The 24,373-nt window shown below is 53.3% G+C and overlaps 1 protein-coding gene across 2 annotated transcripts in view; it reads right to left on the bottom strand.

The window, feature by feature from the left end:
• Positions 1 to 16,474, bottom strand: part of Nol4l (nucleolar protein 4 like) — a 69,683-nt gene extending 53,209 nt beyond the window's left edge. Inside the window, exons 1-3 of one of the 2 annotated variants that reach the window (XM_048811119.1) lie at positions 16,299 to 16,474; positions 10,565 to 10,676; positions 3,517 to 3,626 (exon numbers count right to left, since the gene is read on the bottom strand). In XM_048811119.1, the coding sequence (XP_048667076.1) occupies positions 3,517 to 3,626; positions 10,565 to 10,676; positions 16,299 to 16,370 (294 nt within the window). In that variant the 5' untranslated portion in view covers positions 16,371 to 16,474. Of the gene's footprint in view, positions 1 to 3,516; positions 3,627 to 10,564; positions 10,677 to 16,298 lie in introns of those variants that run through there. The other variant, XR_007350479.1, reaches the window with a different exon arrangement.
• Between the last annotated feature and the right edge of the window lie 7,899 nt (positions 16,475 to 24,373).

Raw genomic sequence — 24,373 nt, 5'->3', positions numbered from 1 at the left:
CCACCCTGCAGCGGAACCTTCCTGCACCAGCGCCAAGATGAACTCACCATGTGCACAACTGCATGTGCTCTCAGTCTCAGACCTCCATCAGAGCACCCCCGAACAAGGAAGGAAGAAAGACTCTCATCAGACCACACGCTGTATTTTCAGCCCACTGTGGCCACTTTGATGACAACTTCTGGGGTCTGTGTCAACCTAGGAGACAGTTCTAGGAGGGTAGAGTCTGACCCCTACCATCTTGTATGCTGAAGACACTAAAAATATTTGCTGCGTTGAACCAGAACTTGAGGAGAATCTTTTTTTCTTTGCATGTTTACTTTTTTTTTTTTTTTTGCAGTTCGGGGGATCAAACCCAGGGCCTGTGCATGCTAGGCAAGCTCCCAGCCCCTGCACTGGAGTATTGGGTTTTCATATCACCTAACACCCTCCATGAGAAAGGACTTATTTTCTAGCATATTCATCACAAATAGACTATAAGTATGATTCTGTCCAGCCCTCAAGAAAACCCCACCACCTGTTTGCTGTGTCATCAAGGCAAGGGGAGGGCATATGCTCTCCTTATCATTTGTCCTCTGCTTGTGCAATGTCAAGAGAGAGAGAGAGAGAGAGAGAGAGAGAGAGAGAGAGAGAATTATTGGGATTTTATCTCATTTTGATACCGGGGACTGATCCCAGGGCCACTTAACCACTGAGCCACATCCCCAGCCCTTTATTTTAAATTTTGAGACAGGGTCTTGCTATCCCTTATAGGTCCTGTCCTCCCTGGTCCTCCCTTGCTAAGTTGCTTAGGGTCTGTAAGTTGCCAAGGCTGGCCTTGAACTTGTGATCCTCCTGCCTCAGCCTCCTGAGCTGCTGGGAGTACAGGTGTGTGCCAGGGCACCAGGGATGAGATTTCTCATTCAAAGTTTTAGATGCAGAGTTTTGGTTTGCATTAATGTCATTTATCCTGGTTCCCAGCTGCTTTAGAATCCACGTAGCTCACGTGGGTGATCTGCACACACTGCAGGTGTTCTGTGTTGCCGGTTTGTGGTCAGAGTAATCGGAGAGATCCACTTTCAAAGCCTTGCCTCTGGACATGGGATTTGATAGCAGAAAAGCCTGTTGAGGTAGGGACCACCCTCACCCCAGGAGAGCTCTGCCTGCCTTCCGGGAAGGATGTGTAGTTTTAGTTCCAACTCAAGCTGAAGAATCAAAGACTTAGGGCCCTTAGCCCCTCTGTGCTGCTGCAGATAAATAATCTGGTGATTTCTGTTTTGCCATGTGTCTGGCCATAAAACAGGGATAATGGCACTGCCCAAGAGGTTGAGGCCTTGAGTGTCCCTTGCTGTATGTGAGGGGCTGGAGATTGACAAGCAAAAGGCCCTCGGCAGAGGGGAGGTGCTGCTTCACCTGTCGGGTGGCAAGGAGAATTTGTACTTTGATCTCTGGAAGCACACGGAACGAGCTGGCTACTCTCAGAGGCCAGCTGGATCTCCAACTGAGCCAGACTCCCAGAGCACCCTTCGAACAAGGCCTCCCATAATCCTCCCTTGCTTTGGGAGTAGCTTGAACCTCACCGGGACAATCTGCCCATCTTCTTTCATGAGCTTCAGGTGGGCTCTAGTGCCCAACACTGTGCTATATCCCTCTTTGCTCAGCAACAGAATCTCTCACATTCTCTGCCCCAACCACACCAGCCTCTCTAATCCCTTATAGGTCCTGTCCTCCCTGGAACCACAGGGCCTTTGCACTGGCTGTGTAATTCTCTTCTTTTCAGAACCACATCTCAGCCAAAGCACCCCTTTCTGCGGCAAGCCTTTTCTGACCTCCACACCAGTCTACTCACCCCACCCTAAGAACCCAGAGCACCAGGTGTCCTGCCCGGCCGCCTCACAGCTGCACTTCGATGCCTGATTAGCACTTCCTTCATTGCTCACAGCTACTCACTGGGCTGGGGAGTTTGTGTATGATTTTTTTGGTTAGTGTCTGTCTCCCCACGGGTCATAAGAAGGCCTAGGAATGCAGCTGTTTGTTCATCCCCATGGAGCCCTAAATAAATATTTGGTGAATGATCGGATCCTTGTTAAAGCTTTTAACCAATACAGTGTTAATCCCTTTCCTTCCACAGATGCAAGTCAAAGTACAGGAAGATTTTTTTAACCAAACCAAACACATCATAATCCATTCAAGAGGGATCACAGCTACGCTGACCACTGCTGACTAGCAGTGATCTAAATGTGGCAGCGCATCCCAGGAAAGAGAGTCGCAGGGCTGTGCCTCAGTCCTCACGGCAATAGATGAGCGCGGTGACACATGTGGAAACAGAGCGTGGATGGTGACAGGCAAGAGAGGCCCAAATCACTCCCCGCTGCAGAGGAGATCTGCTATTAACAAAAGTGATACCTTTGTCACTGGCATTCCTGGGGCAAAAATGACGTGGTCCTCATGGGTTGGAAACCCAAGCCCCTAACATTTCTCTGGTAACACAACATCATGAACAGGCCCTCTCAGTGAGAAGTGGGAGATGCAGATGGACACAGCTCTGCCTCTCAGAGCCACAGTGACCCCATGCAGGCTCCAGGGGCTGGGCCTGGCGTGGCCGAGAGGGCACAACTCCATGGTCCAAGCCAACCAGCCTAAATCCTCAAATTGGGTAACAGGCCCAAGTGTAACCCAAACATGTCTTACTCTGTCACCACGAGGCCAGCCTCAAGCCATCACCCCTGCACACGCATGCTCACGTTGTCAAGGAGACCAGCAGTGCCAGGTGACAGGCACCCTGGGTTGCCAGTCAGACTCAAGTCCCAGCTATCTATCAATCAGAGAGGAAGGGCACATTCCCCCAGGCAGGACCTCACCAGACGCGTGAGAGCCCTTAAAGCAGGGGTAAAAATTGGTTCCTGGTTTCAGGCTGCAGCAGAGGGAGAGCCACCCAGTCCGTCTTTGAAAACCAGGCTACTTGCTTTGCGAAGAGTTAGAAGATGGGCTGTGTGGGGAGGCAGCAAGGAGTTTCTTTTCATAGCCAGTTTCCATGGTGTCTGACAGCCTTTGGTGAACCACAGCTGGGAGTCTTGGGCAGTGGGGCGACCCTGGGGCCTTATCTAGCCCGGGCCACCTTCCAAGGCCCATCCTCCTGGCCTGTCTGGGCCCCGAGAGTGACAGAGGCCACAGGCAGGCAGCCAGGGCCACACCCCCTCACCTCCTTGGGGAAAAGCTCTGTGATGGGCAGAGCACAGGGAGAAGGACCCCAGATCCAGGGCAAGCTCTCCCCACCCCGGCCCCACCCGACCTTGGGGAATGTTTTGCAAAGTCTGAGCTTTTGGAGTGGCGCCCTGCAGACCCTCCATGGAGGAATGCACCCTTTCTTGCCCTCTCCTCCCCTTTCTGCCTGACTGCCCGGCCCAGATGACCAGATAAGGGTCTCTTTGACTTCCAGGGTGTTTATACCCGTGGCAGACCCGAGTCTGTCTGGGAAAGGCAACCACAGCCAGGCAAGTCAGGATGCCTCCAGGTGGGCGAAGGGGACAGACGCCTTACCTGCTCCTGGGAGTTCATCACCCGCAGCTTCATCTGCTTCAAGTAGGTGGAAGTGAGGGGCATGTTGTAATCAATGATCCCAGAGACCAGAGGGGACGGTGGTTCATTTTCTGGCAGGGAGAACAAAAGGAAACCCCTTTCAGTCTGTGCTGGAGGTTCATCACCCCTGGGGAGCCACCCCTGGGAAGGAGCAGGCCAGAGGCCACCTGTCGGTGGCCACCACACCTGGCCCGTAGAAACGGGCTGTGTGGTGTTGAAAATGCTTGTCAGTGGGTGCCAGTGTTTAATAAGAGACGTCACATGTTTAGAAAAATGTGAAATTGTGGCTTCTTTGAAATACAGAAGGCTTGGCCACACATATGTCCCATGCTCCATGGCAGGTGGCCACGTCCTTCAGGCAGGGCATCTCAGCAGCACACCTCTGCTCATGAGAGCCTCTGAGGCCCTTCAAGACATTGGAGCCTCCAACTCTGGTCTAAGCTCCCTTCCTGGTGAACACCTGCCACTGCTCCACCCCATCCCTGGCCCCATAGCATGCCACCAAAGCACCCTCAGGTACCAAATGGTCACGGGGTCACAGGGCTCAAACATGACTCCAGTGCCCTCTTTCCACCGCCCTTCCAAACCCTGGTGTCTCTTTAATCGCACTCAGAGGAGCACTGAGTTTCCCATATATTGCTTTGGTGTCCTGGAGATCAGAGTAATGCGTGTTCTTTTTGTAGAGAATTTGCAAAGTGCAGAAAAATGTAAAGAAACATTTTTTAAAACCATAATTGCACCAAGCAGTTTGGCATATGCTTCTGTTTATTTTTTCCCTTGATTTTTCTTCTTTACATTCTTGATATCATAATGCATACAGAGAATTATAGTGCTTTTAAAAAAGTGGTGTTTTTTTTTTTTTGCTTAACATTTTGTCATAGGTATTTTTGTCACCATCAAAATTCTTGCTTTGCTTTGCAAATAAGATTTTTGTAACTGTGTCATATTTTACCATAATTTACTCAAGTTATTCCCTTATGATTATATGTAGGTTGCTTCCCATTGGGGCTATTATAAACAGCACTGCAGGGAACATCTCTGTGCATAAATAGTGGTCCATATTTCCAATCTTTTCCTTTTTTAGAACTGGTTCCAAGAAATGGAATTCATGGGTCAGAAGGTAGAAATATTTGATCACTCCTGAAATCCCTGGTCAAGCTGCCGGGGAACAGTCTTGAAAACCTGCTCTTGGCTTTCTCCTGTCTGCAAGGACTTTGGGACAGGTTTATGTTCACACGAGGTCTTTGACCAAAAGATCCCCTGTCCTGAGGATGGGCTGAGATCTGAGAAGGGTGAGGACAACTTCCCAACTAGCCAAAGCCTGCCCTCTTCCGTCACCACCATGCCCCAGAGACAGGCCCAGTGCAGGGAAAGCAGAGGCTCTTTCAGGGCAATTTGCCACACCTGCCTCTCCAGAGCCAGCGCCCCAGCGGAAAGGGCCCCTGAAGCCATAAAAATTCTAAGCTGGTGAAAGAAGCCAGACACAAAAGGTCAAATGCTGTATGATTCCACTTGCAAGAACTATCTAGAATGAGCAAATCCATAGAAAGTAAAACGAGAGCTCCTGGGGGGTGGGGATGGGGATGGAGAGTTACTGAGTTTAAAACAGAGTTTCTGTTTAAGATGATAAAAAAAATTTTGGAAAACTTTTGATATGTAGGCGAGCTGGTTGCTCAATAGTGTGGATACAATTAATGTCTTTAAAACAGTATAATTAAACACTAAGATGGCACACTTTATAACTATTTTACCACAAACTTTAAAAAAATATCTGCAAACTTGGGCAAAATTACCCAAAGGATGAAGGCAGCTGCTGCCTGGCCAGGGTGGCAGCTCTGCAGACACAGCTCCAACAAGATGGTCCCCGTCCCCCACCCCACCCAGGACTTGGGCTCCTTTGTGAGGCTGTGACTGTGCAGAATGACAGGTTTTATCAAGTTTTATAAAAATGCAGAACTTTGTCTTGCTTTTTAAAGGCCACACTGTTACACAGAAGGTTTCATTTTTGTGCTTTCAGGGAAGAGGTAAATGTAGAGTTTCTCGGAAATGGACTTGAAATGCTCCCACTCCTTAGTCTCCTTTTTTTTTTTTTTTTTTAAATAATCCACTGAATTATACCCCCAGCCCTTTTTGAGACATGGTCCTGCTAAATTGCTGAGGCTGGCCTCAAACTTGTGATCCTCCTTCCTCAACCTCCAAAGCTGCTGGGATTATAGAAGTGTACCAAAGAGTCTGGCTCCTATTCCCCTTTTTAAAGAGCATCCTTCCCAGTTGAGGGGCAGGGAGATGCTGGCCCCGTGCTCAGCAGCCCTGTGGTGTGGATGCATTTGTGCCCCTCTTCCTCTCACCATTCCCTAGATCCCCCAAATTGACTGGGTTGGAGGCAACATGTCAGGCAGACATTCCAGGGATGACACTGAGATGGTGTCCCCCAGGGGACCTGTGGTTCCTGTTTGCAGATCATGGATCGTCAGAGAGAATTGCAGCTTCTGTTTCATTTCCTCCAAGATGAGCCTGTCTGGGGAGAAGCTGCTAACAGCCTGGTGCTTGTGAAAGGCCACCCACGCCAAAGGCCCCTGTGGAGCTGTGGTTTCTCCCTGATGGTCACCTATGTCCTGTCTGAAATACCAGGACTTTCAGCAAGTATCATATTAATAAAATCAGATGTCATTTGACTTAGTGGCACTCATGGGCAGTGGCAGGAGTAGTCTTCCCTTCCAGTGTCTCCACAGGGCCAAAACATGTCTGGAGCTAGGAAATGGGCCGGGAGAGCTCAGAGAGAGAAAGGCGCCATGCCTGGTCTTGCGGAAGCTGGAACTTCCGGCACCAACACCCAGATACTTGGACATCACCTGTATTGGTGTGCAGTGCTTCTAGAAGTGTAAGTCCTATGGGGTGGCAGCACCTTGGTCAGCAGGGGACATTCAGCATGAGGAAATGAGCCATGGAGCTGGCAGTGGGAGTCAGAGCTTGGCCACCACAATGAGGATAGGGAGACAAGGCTTTCTGGCAGTTGGGAGCCCCGTGAATTCTGCATGGAGGCTGCAGGAGGCTCAGGCAGGACAGGCTCTGCAGGGGCAAAGGAATGGCTGGGGTGGGGCCGTTGGTGGGGGAGGACGGGAAGGAGGGGCCTGGAGGGGTGAGGCAGGAGCTACCCTGGGAACCCACGTGGTTGTTCAGGAGCCTCCACCTGAGTGAGCAGCTCATTCTCCGAGAAAGAGTAAGTGCTGCTGTCCATTGCCACTCGGGGTCTCCAACCTTACAACATGTTGTCACATCAAGGCAAACAGAAATGCACCCCCAGCGCCAGGCGTGGCTCAGGATGCTGAGGCAGGAGAATCGTGAGTTCAAAGCCAGCCTCAGCAACTGCACGACGCTAAGCAACTCAGTGAGACCCTGTCTCTGAACAAAATACAAAATAGGGCGGGGGGTGTGGCTCAGTGGTCAAGTGCCCCTTTCAATACTGGTCCCCCTCCAAAAGAAAAGAAAAGAAATGTGCCCCCAGAGGTCCCTCTCCCCCAGAGCAGGGGCTAGATTAGGGGCACACCTGTGTCTCCTCTGCCTTCCCTGCAGCCTGGACGGCCTTGGCAAGTCAGGGGCTGGTTCCTAGGGGTGGGAGGCCCTGGAATTTCCCATCCCAGGACCTCCAGATCCGCTGCTGCCCTCTTTGTTTATGCTTCTGGCGCTGGGTGAGGGAACACGGATGTCCAGGCCCCACACTCTGCTGGGGACAAACCGCTGAGCAAGGGAGGCCTCTGTTTCCTTCCTTTTTAATAGGCAGCCAGGAAGCAAGGCATCTCCCAGCAGCCCTCAGAAGTTCCCATCCTGTCCCTGCACCCCTCTCCTCCCACCTTCCTGGGTCAGGAACAGGGGCTTGCCCTGGGAGGGAGGACTGGCATGGCATGGAGAAGACTCTCCAGGCTCTGGCAGGGGCAGGAGAAGTGCAGAGACCCTTCCAGCTGGCAGGATGGTGCACCTCTGGCCATGAGTGACAGGGGTCTTCAGGGGGGTCTTTGAGCGTGTGAAGCTCTCTATAAGCAACTTCCAGATACTCCCCTCTTCCCTTCCGCTCTGTCCAGGACATGGCCCTATAAAGGGCGTGACTCCGCCTTGCTGGAGGCTGACGTGTGCCTCTCTGTGGGGCCACTAGAATGCTGACAGCCTTGTGTTGGGGACTGTGACACAACCACAGCATGGGCGGGAGACAATCTGATGCTCCCCATGTCCCAGCGTGCCAGTGCCCTGTGTCATCAGCTTCTCTGATCCACCTGCCCCCTCACAGATCCAAGAGGGAGTCATTCCTTCCCCTTGGCTGATGGAAAAGTTCTCCGTCTTCCCTCTGCTCTCCTGGGGGAACTAGGTGGGTGGTTTCACCCGACATTTCTTTGTGTTTTAGGTTCCTCAGTTGTGAAGCCAGGACTGAAAACTCAAGAGAACTATAGTGGCTACTGAGCAGGAAATGCTCAGAGAGGCTCCCTAACTGCCAGGAGACACACAGCAGGAACTGGGCTACCCACAGGCCTTCTTGACCCCAAGTCCACACTCTCCCGTGGCCATGCTGTCTCCCATCCCTCCGCATCTTCTCTCCCTACTATGGGAAGGTCTACTTCCTGGGACCAAGAAGGGAGGGTGTCCTGAGGATGGGCAGGCACTTGCCTTTTGTCCTGCAGAAGCCAGCCCCAGGAAGAAGCCCAGAGCTGGTTTATATTCTAGGTAGCTCCTTGCCATGTGTGCACTCCCTCTCTCCCTCCTTTTCAGGAGTGGGGAAACACAGTGGTGGCCCATGAGGAGAGAAAACAAGCAGCTGGTGGCTGGGCACTGCCCTCCAGGCCACATGGATGCCCACAGGTGAGGAGGAGTGAAGCCCACAGCCCCTGGGAGGCCTTGCAGCCTTCGGTGCGAAGCTGAGGGCGGGAGGGATGCCCCCCCACATACACCATCAGGGGCCAGCAGAGGAGGGGTCGGGGGAGCTTCAGTCACCCAGGGTAGCCCACACACAGCCCCTCTTGGCCTTGCCTTGCCCCCCCCGGGCTAGCAGTTCTGTGTCTGACTCTGACAGTTGCTATGGAAACAGGACAGGAAAGGAGGGGACAGGGAAGGGTGGGCAGGATCCAGGCAGTTGCCACCAGGGCACATGGCCCTCGGGTCTAGGCCCCAGCAGTGTGGGGAGTGAGGCAAGGAGGGCCTCCAGCACATCTGCAGGCCCAGGCACTGGCCCAGCAGCTGTAGCCGCTCAACCAGGGCCAGACAAGGGCAGCAGGACCATCCAGGCGCCCCATGCATCATGGAGTCCAGCCTTCTACAGTATCCCTGTGCAGGCCCAGGGCCACCTCTGATCTCATCAGCCCTCCAGTGGGCTCCACTAATGACCCCATTTCACAGGAGAAACTAAGGCTCATAGAAATGAAGTCACTGGCCAGGACCCACGGCATCTCAGCTGCAGTCTTCCCCACACAGTGGCCCTGCAGCCTGCTCTCGCACTGGCCTACTCTCTGAGGTTCTTCAGAAGCTGTCTGATGTGCCCAGACTGGGCAGCCATGGCCTCGTGGCTTCCAGGACAGCAAAGCCTCTGGATTGGTGAGTCAGCTGGGGTCAGAATTTGCTCATGTGCCTCAGGGACAATGACAATGAGGGGAAAATGCCACCTGACGCCCATGCCCTGACGCCTTGTTGAGCATCGACTTGGGCCCTGGTTGATGTTTACCCCACCCCAGGTTTGGTGGCTGCCATCTGTGGATCTGGATAAATGCTTGCCCATTATCCCCGCTCTGTCCCCATCCTTAGACAAAATAACCCCAGACTTCAGCAATATTTTCAGGCCTGATGCCCAGAAGCTGGCGCAGGGCACTGGGGAGGGCCTCAAACCCTGACAAACAGCCCACCTGGGCACCATTTCCCAGGACAAAGTGACAGTCATGTCAACCAAATATGCTGGCCCATCTCATGGAAGTAAAGTCAACTGTAGGCAAACTGGCCCTGTGGGTGCACAGGTGGAGGGTCTATGGGGATTGCTGGAGTGGGCTCCATGCTGGCCTCACTGAGCAGAAAAGCAGGTGAGCGCAGGCACTGGTCCAGGGATCAACTTAGCTGGTCACAAGCACTGTGCTCATTTTAGATTCTCATAAATCCCCTCAGATCCACAGACCAGAGACTACATGGGTGGGCCCAGAGATGGGGCAAACACTAGAGGGGACCGTTTCTGACAGGTGTCATACATCAAAGGGCAAGAAGACGCACATATCAAGGGTGTGCTCCCATCCCGAGAGCTGAAGGCCAGACCCGAATGGTGCATGCCTGGAGAAAGAGCTGAGGGTGAGATCTGGGGGCCAGAATAATCGAGCTTGAAGAGTGGACAGGGTCCGGGGCTGTAGCTCAGGGGTAGAGCACTTGCCTGGCATGTGTGAGGCACTGGGTTCGATCCTCAGCACCACATAAAAATAAATAAATAAAGTAAAGGTATTGTGTTCATCCATAACTAAAAAAGAGGGGTGTGCTGGGCATGGTGGTGCACTCCTGCAAACCAGCACTAGGGAGGCTGGGGCAGGAGAATGGCAAGTTCAAGGCCAGCCCCAGCAACTTAGTGAGATCCTGTCTCAAAATTTTTTTAAAAAAGGGGGAGGATGGGCTAGGGCTTAGGACATGGTTCAGGGGTGAAACACTTGCTTAGCATGTGCACGGCCCTGGGTTTGATCTCCAGCACCACACACACACACACACACACACACACACACACGAATAGGGCAGGGTGCCATTTCCAACTAGAACCTAGTTGGGAGGAGAGGGGCTGTCCTGGCCCTTGAAGGGCGGGAATAGGTTGTTGGCTTTTAAGTGAAACTTAACATTTAAAAAAGTTCAGACAAGGCTCTTCAGATAGCACCTTGCACGAATGCTAGCTTCCAGGAATGGGGACAATGGCAGAATATGCACTTTCTTGTGCCAGCAAAGGGCAGGCCCCTCTGTGGGAGAGCCTGCTGCCCAACAGCCCTGCCCGAGCGTGTACCTCCCCTACCTTTGGGTTCCAGGCCGTTGGAATTAAAGTGCATCCGCTTCTGGCACTCCGTGCAGCTCATCAGGAAGCGCGTCACGGCCTCTCTTGGGAGGAAGGCATAGGTCTCTGCAATCTGGGGAGGAAGGAGTTTGCATGTTACGCAGGTCCACGGGGGCGACTTGGCCCCTGGGACACCAACATTGTGCTTTGGATTCAGGTCCTGTGGCCCTTGCCAGGAAAGGTAGGGGCAAGGGACAAGTGTCCCTTTGTGGAGAAAGGGCCAAGTGCCCTCCACTCTTAGCTATGAAAACAAGGCACCTGGTCTTCAACCTGTGTTCTAATGAGTAATGTTGCTGTGGGAACACTGTATTGCTGCCACCAAGAAGTTAGCCTATGAGCAGAGCTCCAGGGGAAGAGGAGCACCTCTTCCCCTCCTCAGAGATGGATGAACTGAGACCCGCTTATAAATCCACAGACTCTGAGCTTATAAACAGAACCCAAGGTTCTACTGGCAATTTCCAGTGATAACTCACAGGTCAAGAACATTTTTAGGGAAAGCTGGACCAGGCTGGCGCCAGAGCATCAGATTTTTTAAAATGGACAGGCTCACAGAGACTCTTCTGTTCCTGGTGACTAAGGCCTAGAGAGGTAAACTGACTCACCCAAGGTCACACAGCTCTTTAGAGGCAGTGCTCCAGATCACAGGGCCCCACAGGGAGAAGGGTGTATGCACAGGAAGGTAGAAATAGATGGAGAGACAGGAGAAGAGGCAGGGTGGCAGTGGGGAAGAGCGGGCAGCCCTCCCGGCTCACTCTAGGCTTTGGGAAACCCGCTGGCCCTGATTTGGCTGCCTGTGGGGCAACCTCGGTAACCCTGGGTTCCCTGGGCGGAGACTGCCTGCTGGCCGGTTTTCACACAGGCTTCCTGGAGCCTGGTTCCTCCCACTCCTCTCCACTAAGGGGCAGCATCCCCCAAGCATTCCTGGTCCTTGCCGCAGCCCAACTGGGAAAGTTGGTGGAGGGCGTGGGGACCTCTCTGGACAGTGCTCTCCCTGCCTCCACTGTAGACAGCACACAGTCTGCTCCCATGGGGACACGCCAATGCCCTGCTCCACCTTTATGATGGCCAGTAGGTGGACGTTGGGTGGGGCAGTGAGAGGAGGACATAAAAGGAAGGGGATGTCCAGTCTTTGGACAGCCAGCCCTCTTGGAGGACCCCACCCAGTTCAGCCACCTGCGGAGTTCCAGGGGCCACTCCTGCCAGCTGCAAATGCGAGTTAATTTTGGTGACACAATTGTTATTTCTCAGCTGATTTGATGCTCCACGGAGCAGGCAGACTCCTTGATGAGTTATCTCCCTTCCAAATTCCCTGTCTGATTGCCTTTCTCTGGAGGTCAGGGACAAGGGCAAACCCCAGCATCTCTGACTGGAGCCAGTGGCTGGAAAGCCATAATCAGAGGTGTGGCAATCCTCCGGGGGTGTCAGGGCCCCAAGATGCCTTTTCTGTGCCTTTCCTGCCAGGACATGGATGTCTTCATTCCCAGCCTGGCACTGCAGGAAGCCTTGGGGGCTGGAGGCTCCCTCCTCTTGCACCTGCTCAGCAGAAAGGCTGGCTCTGCCGAGAGCTGCTGGCTGCAGGAGCAACCCGGCCAGGGGAAGGCGTGTGCTGGGCGGAGGAAGGCTGCGGCTGACTCTGGTCAACAAACGACCCCTGGACTCCCCTGACGTGGCACCCCAGGTCAGGTCTCAGAAGAGCTGAGTGGAGGATGTGGGGAGGGACATTTGTGTCGTTGTCTGGAAAGGGAGGGCGGGGCTTGTGTCAGAGGAGCAGCCCGTCTCGACTCCGTGGAAGCTTGCTGGCTCAGCCACCCTGGGCAGAGACCTTTCTAAAGGGCTTCAGGAGGCACCCTGATCTGGCTGCACTGCCAAGGGCTGTGCCCACGATGGGCAGGGATCCCTCTTGCCACATGGCCCACCAAGGGCACAGGAATGATCCCCTCTCTAGGGGTGGGAGCCAGGGCCACAGCTCTCCTGGCCTTGGCAGGGGTCCCAGCAGGAACAAGGCTGGTTGGTGTGCCCTGGGGAGGGCTCTGGTCCCACAGAGGGGTAGAAGAGGTGACAAGGCCTCAGGGCTATCTGAGGGCCAGAGAAGGGGAGGGAGGCTGCCCTGCCCAGTGGAACCTCTGCAGCCTCGCTCCCTTGTTGCGGAGTCGGTGAAGCGCAGAGAGCAGCCCAGCTCTGCTGCTGGGAACACCCACGTAGAAAACACCCCCAGCCCCACCTCTTGCAGGGCTCTTTTGGTCACCCTCATGCCTTGCCCAGGACCAGCAATGGGACCTGTCTTTCTTTTTGAGCGCATGGCTGACCGGGCCACAGGACCGCAGGATGAGTTGAAACCAGGTGGACAATCCCTGCAGAGGCTCTTGCCAATAGGATGGTGGCTTTCAGATGGTTTCAGGGCTATAGACCCTGTTCTAGAAATAGACTCCCATGCTGAAGCCCACAGCATGAGACAGAGCTGCCACATGGAAGGAGAGGAAGCTCCGGACCCCGTTCCCAGCTGGCTTCCCTCCGTGGCCTGGGCTGCCTGATGCCTTGCTCTCGGGGGCCCCCTGCCTGGACGCTGAGATGCATGTGTGAATTTCCCTTTTCCATTTTTCTTAGTGGTAAAAGCTGAGACTCGCTAGCAGGGAGAGCGGGAGCTATTTGCAGAGTTGCTGACTTGCAAGGCCCCGTTTTCACTCCCCAACTCTGAGGCCGACAAAGACAGATGAGGCCAATTGGGGGGATTTGCACCACTTTACAAGATCCTCCTTCTGCCCTGCGGGTGGATTAGCACATGGTGGGCCTGGAGCAGCTGCTGACCACATCTGGCCCCAACTCCAAAGTGGCCTGGCAGCCGGATCTGGATCTGAGCTCTGGAACCCGATCTGGCTTTCCAGAATCCTCAGGGAGCAAGAGGAAGCAACCCAGATAGGTGCAGAGACCAGGAAAGCCCTCAGAAAAAGAACCAGTCTTCTGTGAGGGTTCAGGGGACTTTTTAGAACTACCTGGCCCCTTCCCCAGACTTGGCACTGTAAGACCCCCTGGGACCCTTGGAATCTGGAGTCACCCTGTAGGAGAGGCTAAGGTGGGACTCTGCTCACAGTAGGAGCGCCCACCTACAGGCCCAACCACCATAAACAGCTGCACCCTAGGCTCAAACGCCTCCAGGCTAGGGCTTGCCACCAGCTCTCTCTGATCCACTGCTAGACAGTGGTAGGTGCTAGAAAGTTTTTTTACCACTGAAGAATTGGCCACACTTAGCACCCTGAACAAGTCTTGCCATCTCACTACTAGTTCTCGGACCCCTGTGGATGCCCCACGCCTGAGAGAATCTAAAAGGCCTGCTATGAGGCAGTCCTAGGATTAGCTTTGGCAAAAGACGTGGGGACAGATCCAAAAACTCCTTAGCCAAGATCCTGCCACAAACCCTGTGGTACCAGCCGTGCCTTTCCACAGCCATTACCATGAGGTTTCCTCAGGGGCTCTTCCCACAGACACGGACAGGGTGGGGGTCCTTGTGTCTGCAGAGCATGGCTGAAGAGCTGGGCTTGGGTGGAGGAAAATGGGAACAGATGAAAACAGGGGACAAAAGCATCTAGGCACCACCCCTGTCCCCCAAAAGAAAAAGGATGGCATAAGAAGGACGACAGATGGGGAGGGGGAGGGCGAGGAGGCAAACAGGGAGGAGGGAGGTGCGACAGCCTCCTCGGCCTCACACCCGCTGCAGGAGGCCCTGGCCTGCTCAGCTCAGCCTTGGCCCTGCTGCTGAAATTCCAGCTCTGTGCACAGCCCAGCTGGCTCCATGCCAGCCATGTGCCAGCTCCAGGCTGGGCAGCGGGAAGTGGGGCACGCGGCGGGCATATGGACGAGAAGCCAGGAGGAGCAGAGCAAAGGGCTAGATGTCCGCTTGGCCAGGGACACAGCACTGACAGGACCAGCCCTGCCTTGCCCTCTCCACAGCACAGAGGCCACAGACCCTGGACATGGGAGAGGCTTGGGGCTGGGTACTGAGCAGCCAGGGAAATCACATGGTCCAGGAGCCCATCTGCCTAGTCCACAGCAAATGGCCAGTAGAGGTTGGTAGAGAGGCAGGGGGTGCACTGCTCTGGAGCTCTGGGGCCAGCTGAATGACCTCAGGCTGGTGGTGAGTCTCTGGGCCTCAGTTTCCCTCATCTTTAAGTGGGGCTAACGGCAGCGTGTGCTTTATACATGCAACCTTCATGTGTGTGGAGCCACCCAGGTGGGCACAGAGTGCTGTGGGCAGAGCCCGACATGCATTAAGTGCCCAAACAATGATGGATGTGGTGCTGAGAAAGCGAGCTGGATCTCATCGATGCCAAGGGGCCCAACCAGCCCCTGCCTGGGCACCCGCCCTTCTTCTATGGCCCTCTGGGAAACACCTCAGATTCCCTTCCCCAGTCACTTCCTGAAGCACACACTGAGACGCAGGAGGGTGGGGAGATGACGACCAACTCCCGCTCTCCTCAGCCAGGCCCCTTGCCTGTCTGAGGCCCTTGGCACAGGAGTCTGTCCTCAATACCCATCCAGGGCAAAGGCCATCCTCTGAAGACAAGGACAACCAGATTGCTGGATTCTCTAAAAATCAGGCCATATGGGGAAATCACAGACTTATTTAGGCCACTTCTGCAGTAATCCAAGTTGTCTATACAAAGAATTTGGGGCCTCACATCTGCCTTCAGTGGGGAAGTGCGGCCTCCCAGGGCACGTCTCTAGAAGCCAAGAAGGTCAACATGGGGCGGGTGTGAGGACACTGGCTGACTGCCACTCAAGTGCTATGCGACCTTGGGTGGGAGCTTAGTTCTCTGGACCACAGGACTGCCGTGAGGCTCGAAGGAGAGTAAAGTGCTTGGTTTCGAGAGTTCAGTAGTCGCCCTGAGTCATGGTGACATGCTCAGCTGTTGAGGGCCACGAGGGAGATGGCGTCCAACACAGTAGGCCCCTCCTACAGGACAGAGTTGGTTCTGCTCTGGCCACAGTCCCCTTGCCCTCCCCTATTTGTGGTATTTCCCATCCTACATTGTCAGCTCTGCTTAGAAGGCCGAGTAATAAACCACCTTCTCCATGATGCCCACAGGCTTGGCACTGAGTGCCAGGGCTGGCAGTGTCTTTGCTGAATGCTCCGGGGACCTGGGTTCTTGCTTCCTCAAAGCTGGCCTGGGAGATGCGTCTGCTTTTGTGTGTCTTGCCTTTGCTCTCAGCCTCCCCACCCCAAATCCAACTGGGACCTCTGAGAGAGTGGGCAGCAGGTCCTCAACTTCTCCTGGGGAACTCTCAGTACTGACGGGGCAGGGCTGTGGGGACCGGATAAAGTCCCATGTAGGAAACACCTAGACAGGACAGACGCCCAGTGTGAGCCAGCCCCCACCCCAGAGCAGGCTCAGGAGGCTGGGGCTGGAGGGGCAGGCTCAGTGGGAGCCAGGAAGAGGAGGGCTCCCTCCCTGCCAGTCCCTTCTTCCCTCCCTCTCACTCCCTCAACCTGCTTCTCCTTTGTGCTCAGACCACAGAACCCGCCCCCTCGCCCTGTGAGCCATCTCTGGCTGCCATGTCCTTGCCCTGTGCCCCCCTGGGTCCCCAAAGGCCATTTCATCACGCCTCAGCTGCCCGCCCCGCCCCCGCCCGACATGTGCGGAGCCCGTGGCCTCCTGCCAAGGCCTGGGGCTGCCCGCGGAGGCAGAGGCAGGAATCTCACCGCACGGTAGGTTTTCTTCTGCCCAGCATGCTTGGGGGCTTTGCCTGGCTCCGCGGAGCTCTCCACATGCATCGAGTAGATGATGTCAAAGAAATCTTCCACCACAGCGACCCGCTTCAGAGAGATGCCCTCGGGCTCCGACAGGCCATCTGCCCCCTGCGACAGGGTGGACAAGCCACGTTAGTGTCAGGGCTGATGGTGGGTGAGAGCTGGGCCCTGAGGCTGGGCCAGGGGTCGGGGCAAGGGTGGCGATGCTCCCCAACCCGTCTGGCACTGCCTCTCTCCCTGGGCAGGATCTGGGACCGGAGGGAGCCTGTGGAGAGGGCTCAGGGAGGGGGTGCCAGAGACGGGGCTGTGGGGACTGCTGCTAACTCCACCAGCAACAATGGGCAGAGAACCAGGACAGCGAAAATACAAATGGAGAAACCGAGAGGCTCCACGTTCATGACTCCAGACAGATTGTGCTGGACTCAGGGCGGGGAGCTCTCGAACCACATGCTGTGCCAAGACCATCCTGGAAGTCTCTGGGGAGGGGGTGCTAAATAGATGCAGCCCCATCAGGAGCTTGCCAATTAGCTGTAACCTTTCACTGGGGTCCTGCGCTAGGGCCCCAGGGGACCAGCTCCCATCACCTGGGTGGCTCCTGCCTCCACCCTGGCCTTTCTGAAAAGCTTTTCACCACTGCCTGTCACCCTCCCCCCAATAGCTAAGCGCCAGCCACAGCACCCGGGCCCTTTGTGTGTGGAGATCTACAGAATAACAGGCACAGGGCCACATGGAGGTGGCAGGGCTGTGAGCACGGTGGCTGTGGGCCACAAGCCTCTTATCAGGCTGGCATGAGTGCTGTCAGCTGGCCCCACAAGGTATGCCAGGATCAAGACAGGGTCCTCTGCAGCAAACAGCTGCTGGGCTGGCCAGCCTGCCCACCCCTGCCCACCTCTGCCTGCGGAGGTGTGAGGCTGCAGGAAAGAGGCATGTGCTGGGTGAGGCCAGTGCTGTGAGGTTGCAGCTCCTGATCCACAGAGCATGGGATGAACATGGCCCAGGGACACCAGCTCTCTGCCATCACCTCCCTAAGAGGAGTCTCGGAGGGCCTTAGGAGGCTTCAGAGAAAGCAGGGCAGAGTAGACTGGGGGGAAGGAGGCAGACCCCAACTGTGTCTGACACATAGTAGGTGCTCAATAAATAACTGCTAAGTGAGTGATTGGTTATAAGTGGCATAAGGGCAAGGTAATTCATTTTTCATTATTATTATCATTATTTTTGGTACCGAAGATTGAACCCAGGGGTGCTTTACAACTGAGCCATATCTCCAGTCCTATTTATTTATTTTTGAGATAGGATCTCACTAAATTGCTTAGGGCCTCACTAAGTTGCTGAGGCTGGACTTACAACCCTCCTGCCTTAGTCTCCCATGTTGCTGGGATTATAGGCGTGCACCACTGCACCCAGCCTGGGTAGGATAGTTTAAACACACTCTGCCCCATCATTTAAATGGCTGTGTGATCTGAGTAGTTACCTTGCTTCTCTGATCCTTAGGTCCTTCAGCTACAAAGACCCCTTCCCAGGAGATTCAGTGGGGAATAAATGAGAGGCATGTGCATACTTAGTACAGAGCCTGGCACAGTGGAGCTGTTCCACAAACACTGTTATTAAGAAGTGCTTTGTAGCTGGCCAAGTTTCCCCCAGGTATGATAAAGCTGAACATTGTCACAACCCTGGGAGGTTGTCAAGGGTCAAATCCTGCCCACAGGACAGTAGCTGGGAGATGGTAGAGATGGTCTAGGACCTCAGACTTTGTAGTCCAAGTAGAATACTGGCCCTGCTGGTGCATGACGCTCACAGCACATTCTGGCCACAGGTGGGCTTTGGTCTTACCCAGTGCCCTTTAGAGTACCGTTTTACCACTACCCACCTGAAAGCAGAAAACAGAGGGGAAGAAGGGCATCTGGGCATCTCAGGGGCAGGGAACCCAAACTAGAGATAATAGACAGCACCCCTGCCTGGTGACCCTGGGTGGTGACCTTACCAGCCCTGTATTGGCCTTCCTGCAATGGCTTCCTTCCTGGTCAGAACCCATTTCAGTGGGGACTTTCCAGATAGCAGGTGTCCATGTGTCCATGTGTGTAGGTACATGTGTGCATGTATGCAGGGAAGCCATCTGCTGGTCACTTTTGCTCTGGAACTGGGCAAACTTTTCTGAGCTTCACTTACAAGATGAGATAAAATTCTGTGACTTTTCTGTTTTAAGCTAAGGTGTTACTTTTACCTCTTTCTTGGTGTTATCTCAACCCTCCTGAAGTCCTAAACCATCAATGACAAGCTTGCTGGTTAGCTAACTTGAAACTGCCTAGCACCTTCAAATACTGTCATGACAGAATGCGGAAGGGACAAATATTATGTACTGAGAATTTAAACCCAGGGGCCCTTTACCACTGAGCCACATCCCCAGCCCTTTTTATTTTGAGACAGGGTCTCACTAAATTGCTTAGGTCTCTCTAATTGCTGAGGCTGATCTGAAACCTGTGATCCTCCTGCCCCAGTCTTCAGAGCTGCTGGGATTCTAGGTGTGCACCACTGCACCCAGCAGTTAGAATACAACCAGAGGTTCATATTGGTGGTGCACCGTGTAATTCCGGCAGCTCTGTAGGCTGAGGCAGGAGGATCACAAATTCGAGGCCTGCCTCAGCAACTTAGCAAGGCTGAAAGCAACTTAGTGAGAACCTGTCTCAAAATGAAAAATAAAAAGGGGACATGGCTCAGTGGTAATCTCCTGGTACCAAAAAAAAAAAAGAATAAATATAACTGAGTTTCTATTTCTTAATCTGGGTGTGGTTATTCAGTTGTGAAAGTGTGTTCAGTTTATAAAAAGTCATTAAACAGAACACTTAAAACTTTTACTTTTCTGTATGTCTGTTAAACTTTCATATTTAAAAATGTTAATTTTTCAAAAAGTATCAAGGGGAAGTTTTCACATTTTGATAATCTGAATCCAGAGACAAAAAAAAAAAAAAAAATGAGTATAGCTACTTAAAGTAAATAGACTTCCCTGCTCCTAAAACTGTTTCAGGGCAGAATACAGATGTTTCTGGAAAAGGAAGGGGATGTAATTTGGTAGGAAGGAAGGAAAAAAGCAACCCAGTGAAGAGAGAACATTTTAGAGAGGTGAGAAAGAAGAGCCCTCTAACCAGCTCTGTGACCTAGGAGGGTCATCTTTCTTCTTTATTTATTGAAATTCAGTTTTCTTACATACAATGTGGGCCTAAAAAGTCCTAGTTGGATGTTTGAAGGACCAAGTAATATGTGTGTCAGGTATTCGGCACATACCGACTTGGCGAATGCCCATCTCCTCCCCTGTGGACCCACCAAGTCTGAACATTTTGTGTTTGGGAATCGTCTCCCATCTCCTGTTTCTCTGACCCAGCCAGATTACAAAATGGGCCCCCTGGGGTATTAACCATCATCAGAAGAGATGCATTTATTTAATTATTAAATAATATATAGGCTACCTCACAAGCTTGGAATAAGCTTTCCTAAACTCAAAGTATAACTAATTGGCCCAGGTGAAACAGTGGAATACACTACCATACAAAGAGTGCAACCCATCTCTGTCCCAACTTCCCACCTCCATTCTCAGGCAGACTCCTATAAGCCTCGGATTTGCACTTGGTCCAACACAACCATAAAACTATCCAAGAGAAACTCTTCAGTAGCTCCCTCTTTAAAAATTGATTGCTATTTCCCCTGATGTTCAAACTTGCATCCTATAATCTGCCTAGCTCTATGGCAGAGACATACACAGGGAAGAAGAGGGCCTGTAGCAACCATAATTCAAGACACACGAGGTCTGCAGAGCCACACCTTCAACTGTCCTCTGGCGAACTGTGACCACCTGGACTCTATGTGTGCAACACCCTAAGGGAAGAACACCAGGGCATCTGTGTGGCCTTCAAGAATCCTGGGAAGATGGTAACAAAGGCTCTGACAGCAGTCACGTGCACGGCCATCTCTGCCCTGCCCTGCGCTCACAGAGGTAATGACCTTCCTGCTGAATGCTGCAGGAGAGGCAGGCCTCCCTACCTGGGAATGCAGACAGGGGTGCGAGGCAAAAACTGCTAATTAAGGGAGCTGAAGGCACCTTCCATAGCCTTGGGATGTCCCTGCCAATTCACTTCTGCCTTGTACCCAAATTAGCTTCATCTAATCCATTGCTCTAAGCAAGCCACACACTGGATTGACAAAAGAAGTTCCTTTTACTCATGGGGCTGGATCAAGAAGGGACCTGGAGTCTTCTGACTATCTCAGCTTCCTGGAAATGCTGAACAGGAGTGATGGAAAGGAACCCCAGAGCACCCCATGTTTGGGAAAGTCATGATAAACAAGTCACCTGTACAGGACCAGTCACCTGTACAGGACCAGCCTCTGGGGTCTTCCTCTGTGGGGAAGAACACTGCCATGGTAACATATACTCCATCCATTCCAATCATCCAACCCCCAAACAGCCGGCCAGGCCCCAGCCAATAAAACCAGACATGGCAATTGTGTTAAAAATGCTTGGCGCTATTAACTTTCTTAGATACCAGCAACTCCCTTAAATTTGGGTTCTAAACTAAAGACAGTTGCAAGCCATTGAGGAAATCATCAAATATCTACTTAAATATTGCTGATATTTCAAAACACTTGGAACAGCCGTCCTCAAAGTATGGGCCCCAGACAAGAAGCATCAGATTTGTTAAAAATTCCGATTTTTCAGGCTCTACCTCAAACCTACCAAATCTGATGCTCTGTCTCCCCCCCCCCGTCCCTCCCACACGCCCTCCCTGGTACTGGGGACTGACTCAAAGGGGCTCTACTACTTAGCTACACCCAAGCCCTTTTTATTTTTAATTTTGAGACCGAGTCTAAGTTGTCTGGGTTGGCCTCAAACTTGGGATCCTCAGACTCCTGAGTAGCTGGGATTACTGACAAGTGCCACTATGCCCAAGTCTGGGGTTTTAATGGGCCCTCCAAATGATTCTGATGCCAGACATTTGAGAACAGATTAAAATGTCTCTGATTAAGACAGGGAGGTAACTAGTAGAGAAACTGGTGCTGGCTCATTAAATATAGACATGCTCTGTGCTTCCAGGCCTAATATATTAAAATTTTCATCTCTAGTGAAGGCCAATTTTCCTAATAGTAGGAACAAAAGAATCTTATTGGGCAACATTAGTATAAATTCAAGACATTTGCCCAGAGACTTAATGTGGATTATAGATAGAAAGGGCAGGAGCCCTCCTCATCCTGACACTGGATTTTTACATTCTCCCTGGCAAAGTTAATTAATACTTAAGGTCATCCCTTGACAGGTCTTTTCTGGCTTCCTCAGTTTCCTCAAATGATCTGCATGCTCATCGTGAAAGGCTTGCCATGTCTGAGGCTGCAGACCAATAGGGGGATCAGCCTGTCCCACCAAGCTATTAGACGGGCTCGCGCTGGGGTCTCATGATAATATAGGGAGTCATCCCTCAGGTCTGACGGAATCTTGCCTGTCTCCCCGCAGAAGCCAATTAAATGGACCTCTGCCCTTGATGGTGAGTGCAGTCCAATTGCTAATGGATTGCAGTTCTGTCATCCCCCTTGGAACTTTGAAGTCACTTGCTGGTAATAAGTTACATACTTATCAAGGTGAGATCACCATTTTAGGCCACCGGGGTGCCATTTAGTGCACCACCATCACTGTATTAGCGGAGTATGCCTTCCAGCGACAACAAGACCATGGTTGAGAAAAGGCGGCTAACTAGAGGGGACATTTCTCAACTGGGTTCCTTCTGTGGTAGAAGAAGAAAACACAGAGAAAATCCTAAGGAAATGTCCTCTTGGTGCATTTCAGATCTAGCTCTTGACAAGGCATAAAAAGCAACAGGTTGGCCATTAGAGGACAAAACCTGTAGGCAGAGCCCACCCCAGGGGAAACAAACCTTTGGCAGCCACTTGTTTGGGAGCCTGGGACTTCAGGGGGTTGATTGCACAGGCAGCTGGGATGCCGCTCCATCCCATCCAGGCCAGCCCCAAAGTGGCTATTCAGGCCAAGGGACTGTGCTTACTATCAGCCACTCCTCCCAGACTCTGCAAAGTGGCTCTTCTTCCTGTCCCCCAAACCCCACTGATGGAATAATTCACCTGGGCCTGGGGTTTGGAAAGTTTTGGGAGAGTTTCCTAAAAAGTCTCATTCCAACTCCACAGCATGGCTGAAAGAAGGCCTAAGGGGGAGGAGTCACTCCCTGCACAAGGGCCCCAAGGGAGAGGAAAGAGGGTGAGAGGAAATTTTAAAACCACACAAAACTGATAGAATTACAAGAAAAGCAGAAATGAAGAGCCTCATCCAGAAATTTTCTCTCCTGAGTCCCCTAGAGAAACCAGTCATGATTTGTGAAAGGCAATCAGATGACTGAGGAAAGTATTGCTTAAATGGAACAATGACAGTATTTTAATTTCTCTTGGTTGTGAATCCTATCTACTGGGGACTGGAAAACCAAACCAAATCAAAATAAAACAAAAACAAACAAAAAGACCCCAACCAACCAACAAAATCCACACCAATGAAAATTCCAAATTAAGGATTCACACTGGAATTTTACGATCTACAGTTCCAATGAGCTCTGCAGGCCAGGATGGGGCAGAGGGATGAGACCCTCCCCCATAAATAAATAAACACATAAACAAGGCGCTGCAGCACCTGCCTCTTCTCCACCCTTGTTCTCAATCTCCAACTGTTAGTGCAGAGCTGCTGCCACCACAGAGTCGCACCTGCCATCTGGAACAGCCTCACATATTCCAAGACCTCCTTTCTGCTTCGCTGAACCTCCATCTTCTTTCAAATCGAATGGGGACTGAAATGCTCACCCTGGGCCACAGAGAAAGGTGCTTGGGGTCAGCCCCCAGACAACAGCACTACCTTTGAGGGATGCCATGTCCTTCAAGCGGCTCCAAATAGTTTTCTTTTTTTCTTCTCTCTCCCTTCCTTCCTTCCTTGTTAACTCTGGGGTGTCTGAAAAGGGTGTGTTGGGGAGAGCGTGGGAGCTGCGGGAGTGAGAGGAGCTGGGGAAATGCAAATCCTGATGATAGCGGCCGGGATGCACGGGGAGGAAGGCGGTACTCCGCAGCCTCCCTTGCCAACGGGACCCGCCAGCGCCTAGCTGCGGGATTTGGCCTGGGGCAGGTGGCGGCAGGAAGGTCTCTAAAGGTGAAGTCAGAGGCCTGCGGACAATCCAGCTCTGACCTCGAGCAAGGAAGGGGTCCTGCCCGGGCCTCAATTTCCTCCCGTGTGAGTTGACACCACACGCACAATGGCTTTCCACCTCACAGGATGCACACATACACCCGCCCTCGGCGACCGCTGTCACCACCACTGAGAGGGACGCTCTCCAGGACTCTGGGGACCCTCTTTCCCCCAGGCGTCAGGGTCTAGGGCAGGGAGTCGGGACCGCTGAAGAAGAGGTCCTAGGCGGAAGGGGGCGGCCCTGAGCCTGACAGGCCCCGCGGGCGGGTCCCTCCGGCCGGCGAGGACAGAGGCCCGAGTGGCTAACGAGCAGGGCCCCAGGTGCGGGCCCCACCCGGGCGGGGTTATGGGAGAGAAGGGGAGGGAGGGGGAGGGGCGCGGCCCGCGCGCTAATGACTGTTGACAGCGCGCGCTGGGGCTGGCCGGGCCGCGCGCGCCACTGACAGCTGCTCGGCGGGGGCGGGGGCGGGGGGTGAGCCGCTCGCGCTCCCTCCTCGGCGCAGCGCGCGTGCCGCCCACGGGGAGGGGGTAGAGAAGCGCGCGCTCGCGCGCGCGCGCCGGCCCGAGCTCGGAGGGCCTGCTGGAGCGACTCGCGCGGGCTCCTCGCGGGCAGGCAGGTAATGAGAGTAACCATGGCAACCCACCAGAGGAAGTGTATTCTGCAGGAGACGTTAATCCCCTCTCCCCGGAGCTGGGACAGCCTGACTTTCCATTCTCACACAGTAATTAGATACCAGCTGTCAGTGCAGGGGGGACGGCTCCGCGGCTGCAGCCCGGCTAGGGGGGACGCACAAAGCGGGTGGGGGGACGCAGG

The sequence above is a fragment of the Marmota marmota genome, unplaced genomic scaffold, assembly GCF_001458135.2.
Source record: "Marmota marmota marmota unplaced genomic scaffold, marMar, whole genome shotgun sequence".
Taxonomy (NCBI): domain Eukaryota; kingdom Metazoa; phylum Chordata; class Mammalia; order Rodentia; family Sciuridae; genus Marmota; species Marmota marmota.
Note: the sequence above shows the minus strand (reverse complement) of the source record. Positions and strands in the feature narration are given on the sequence as shown.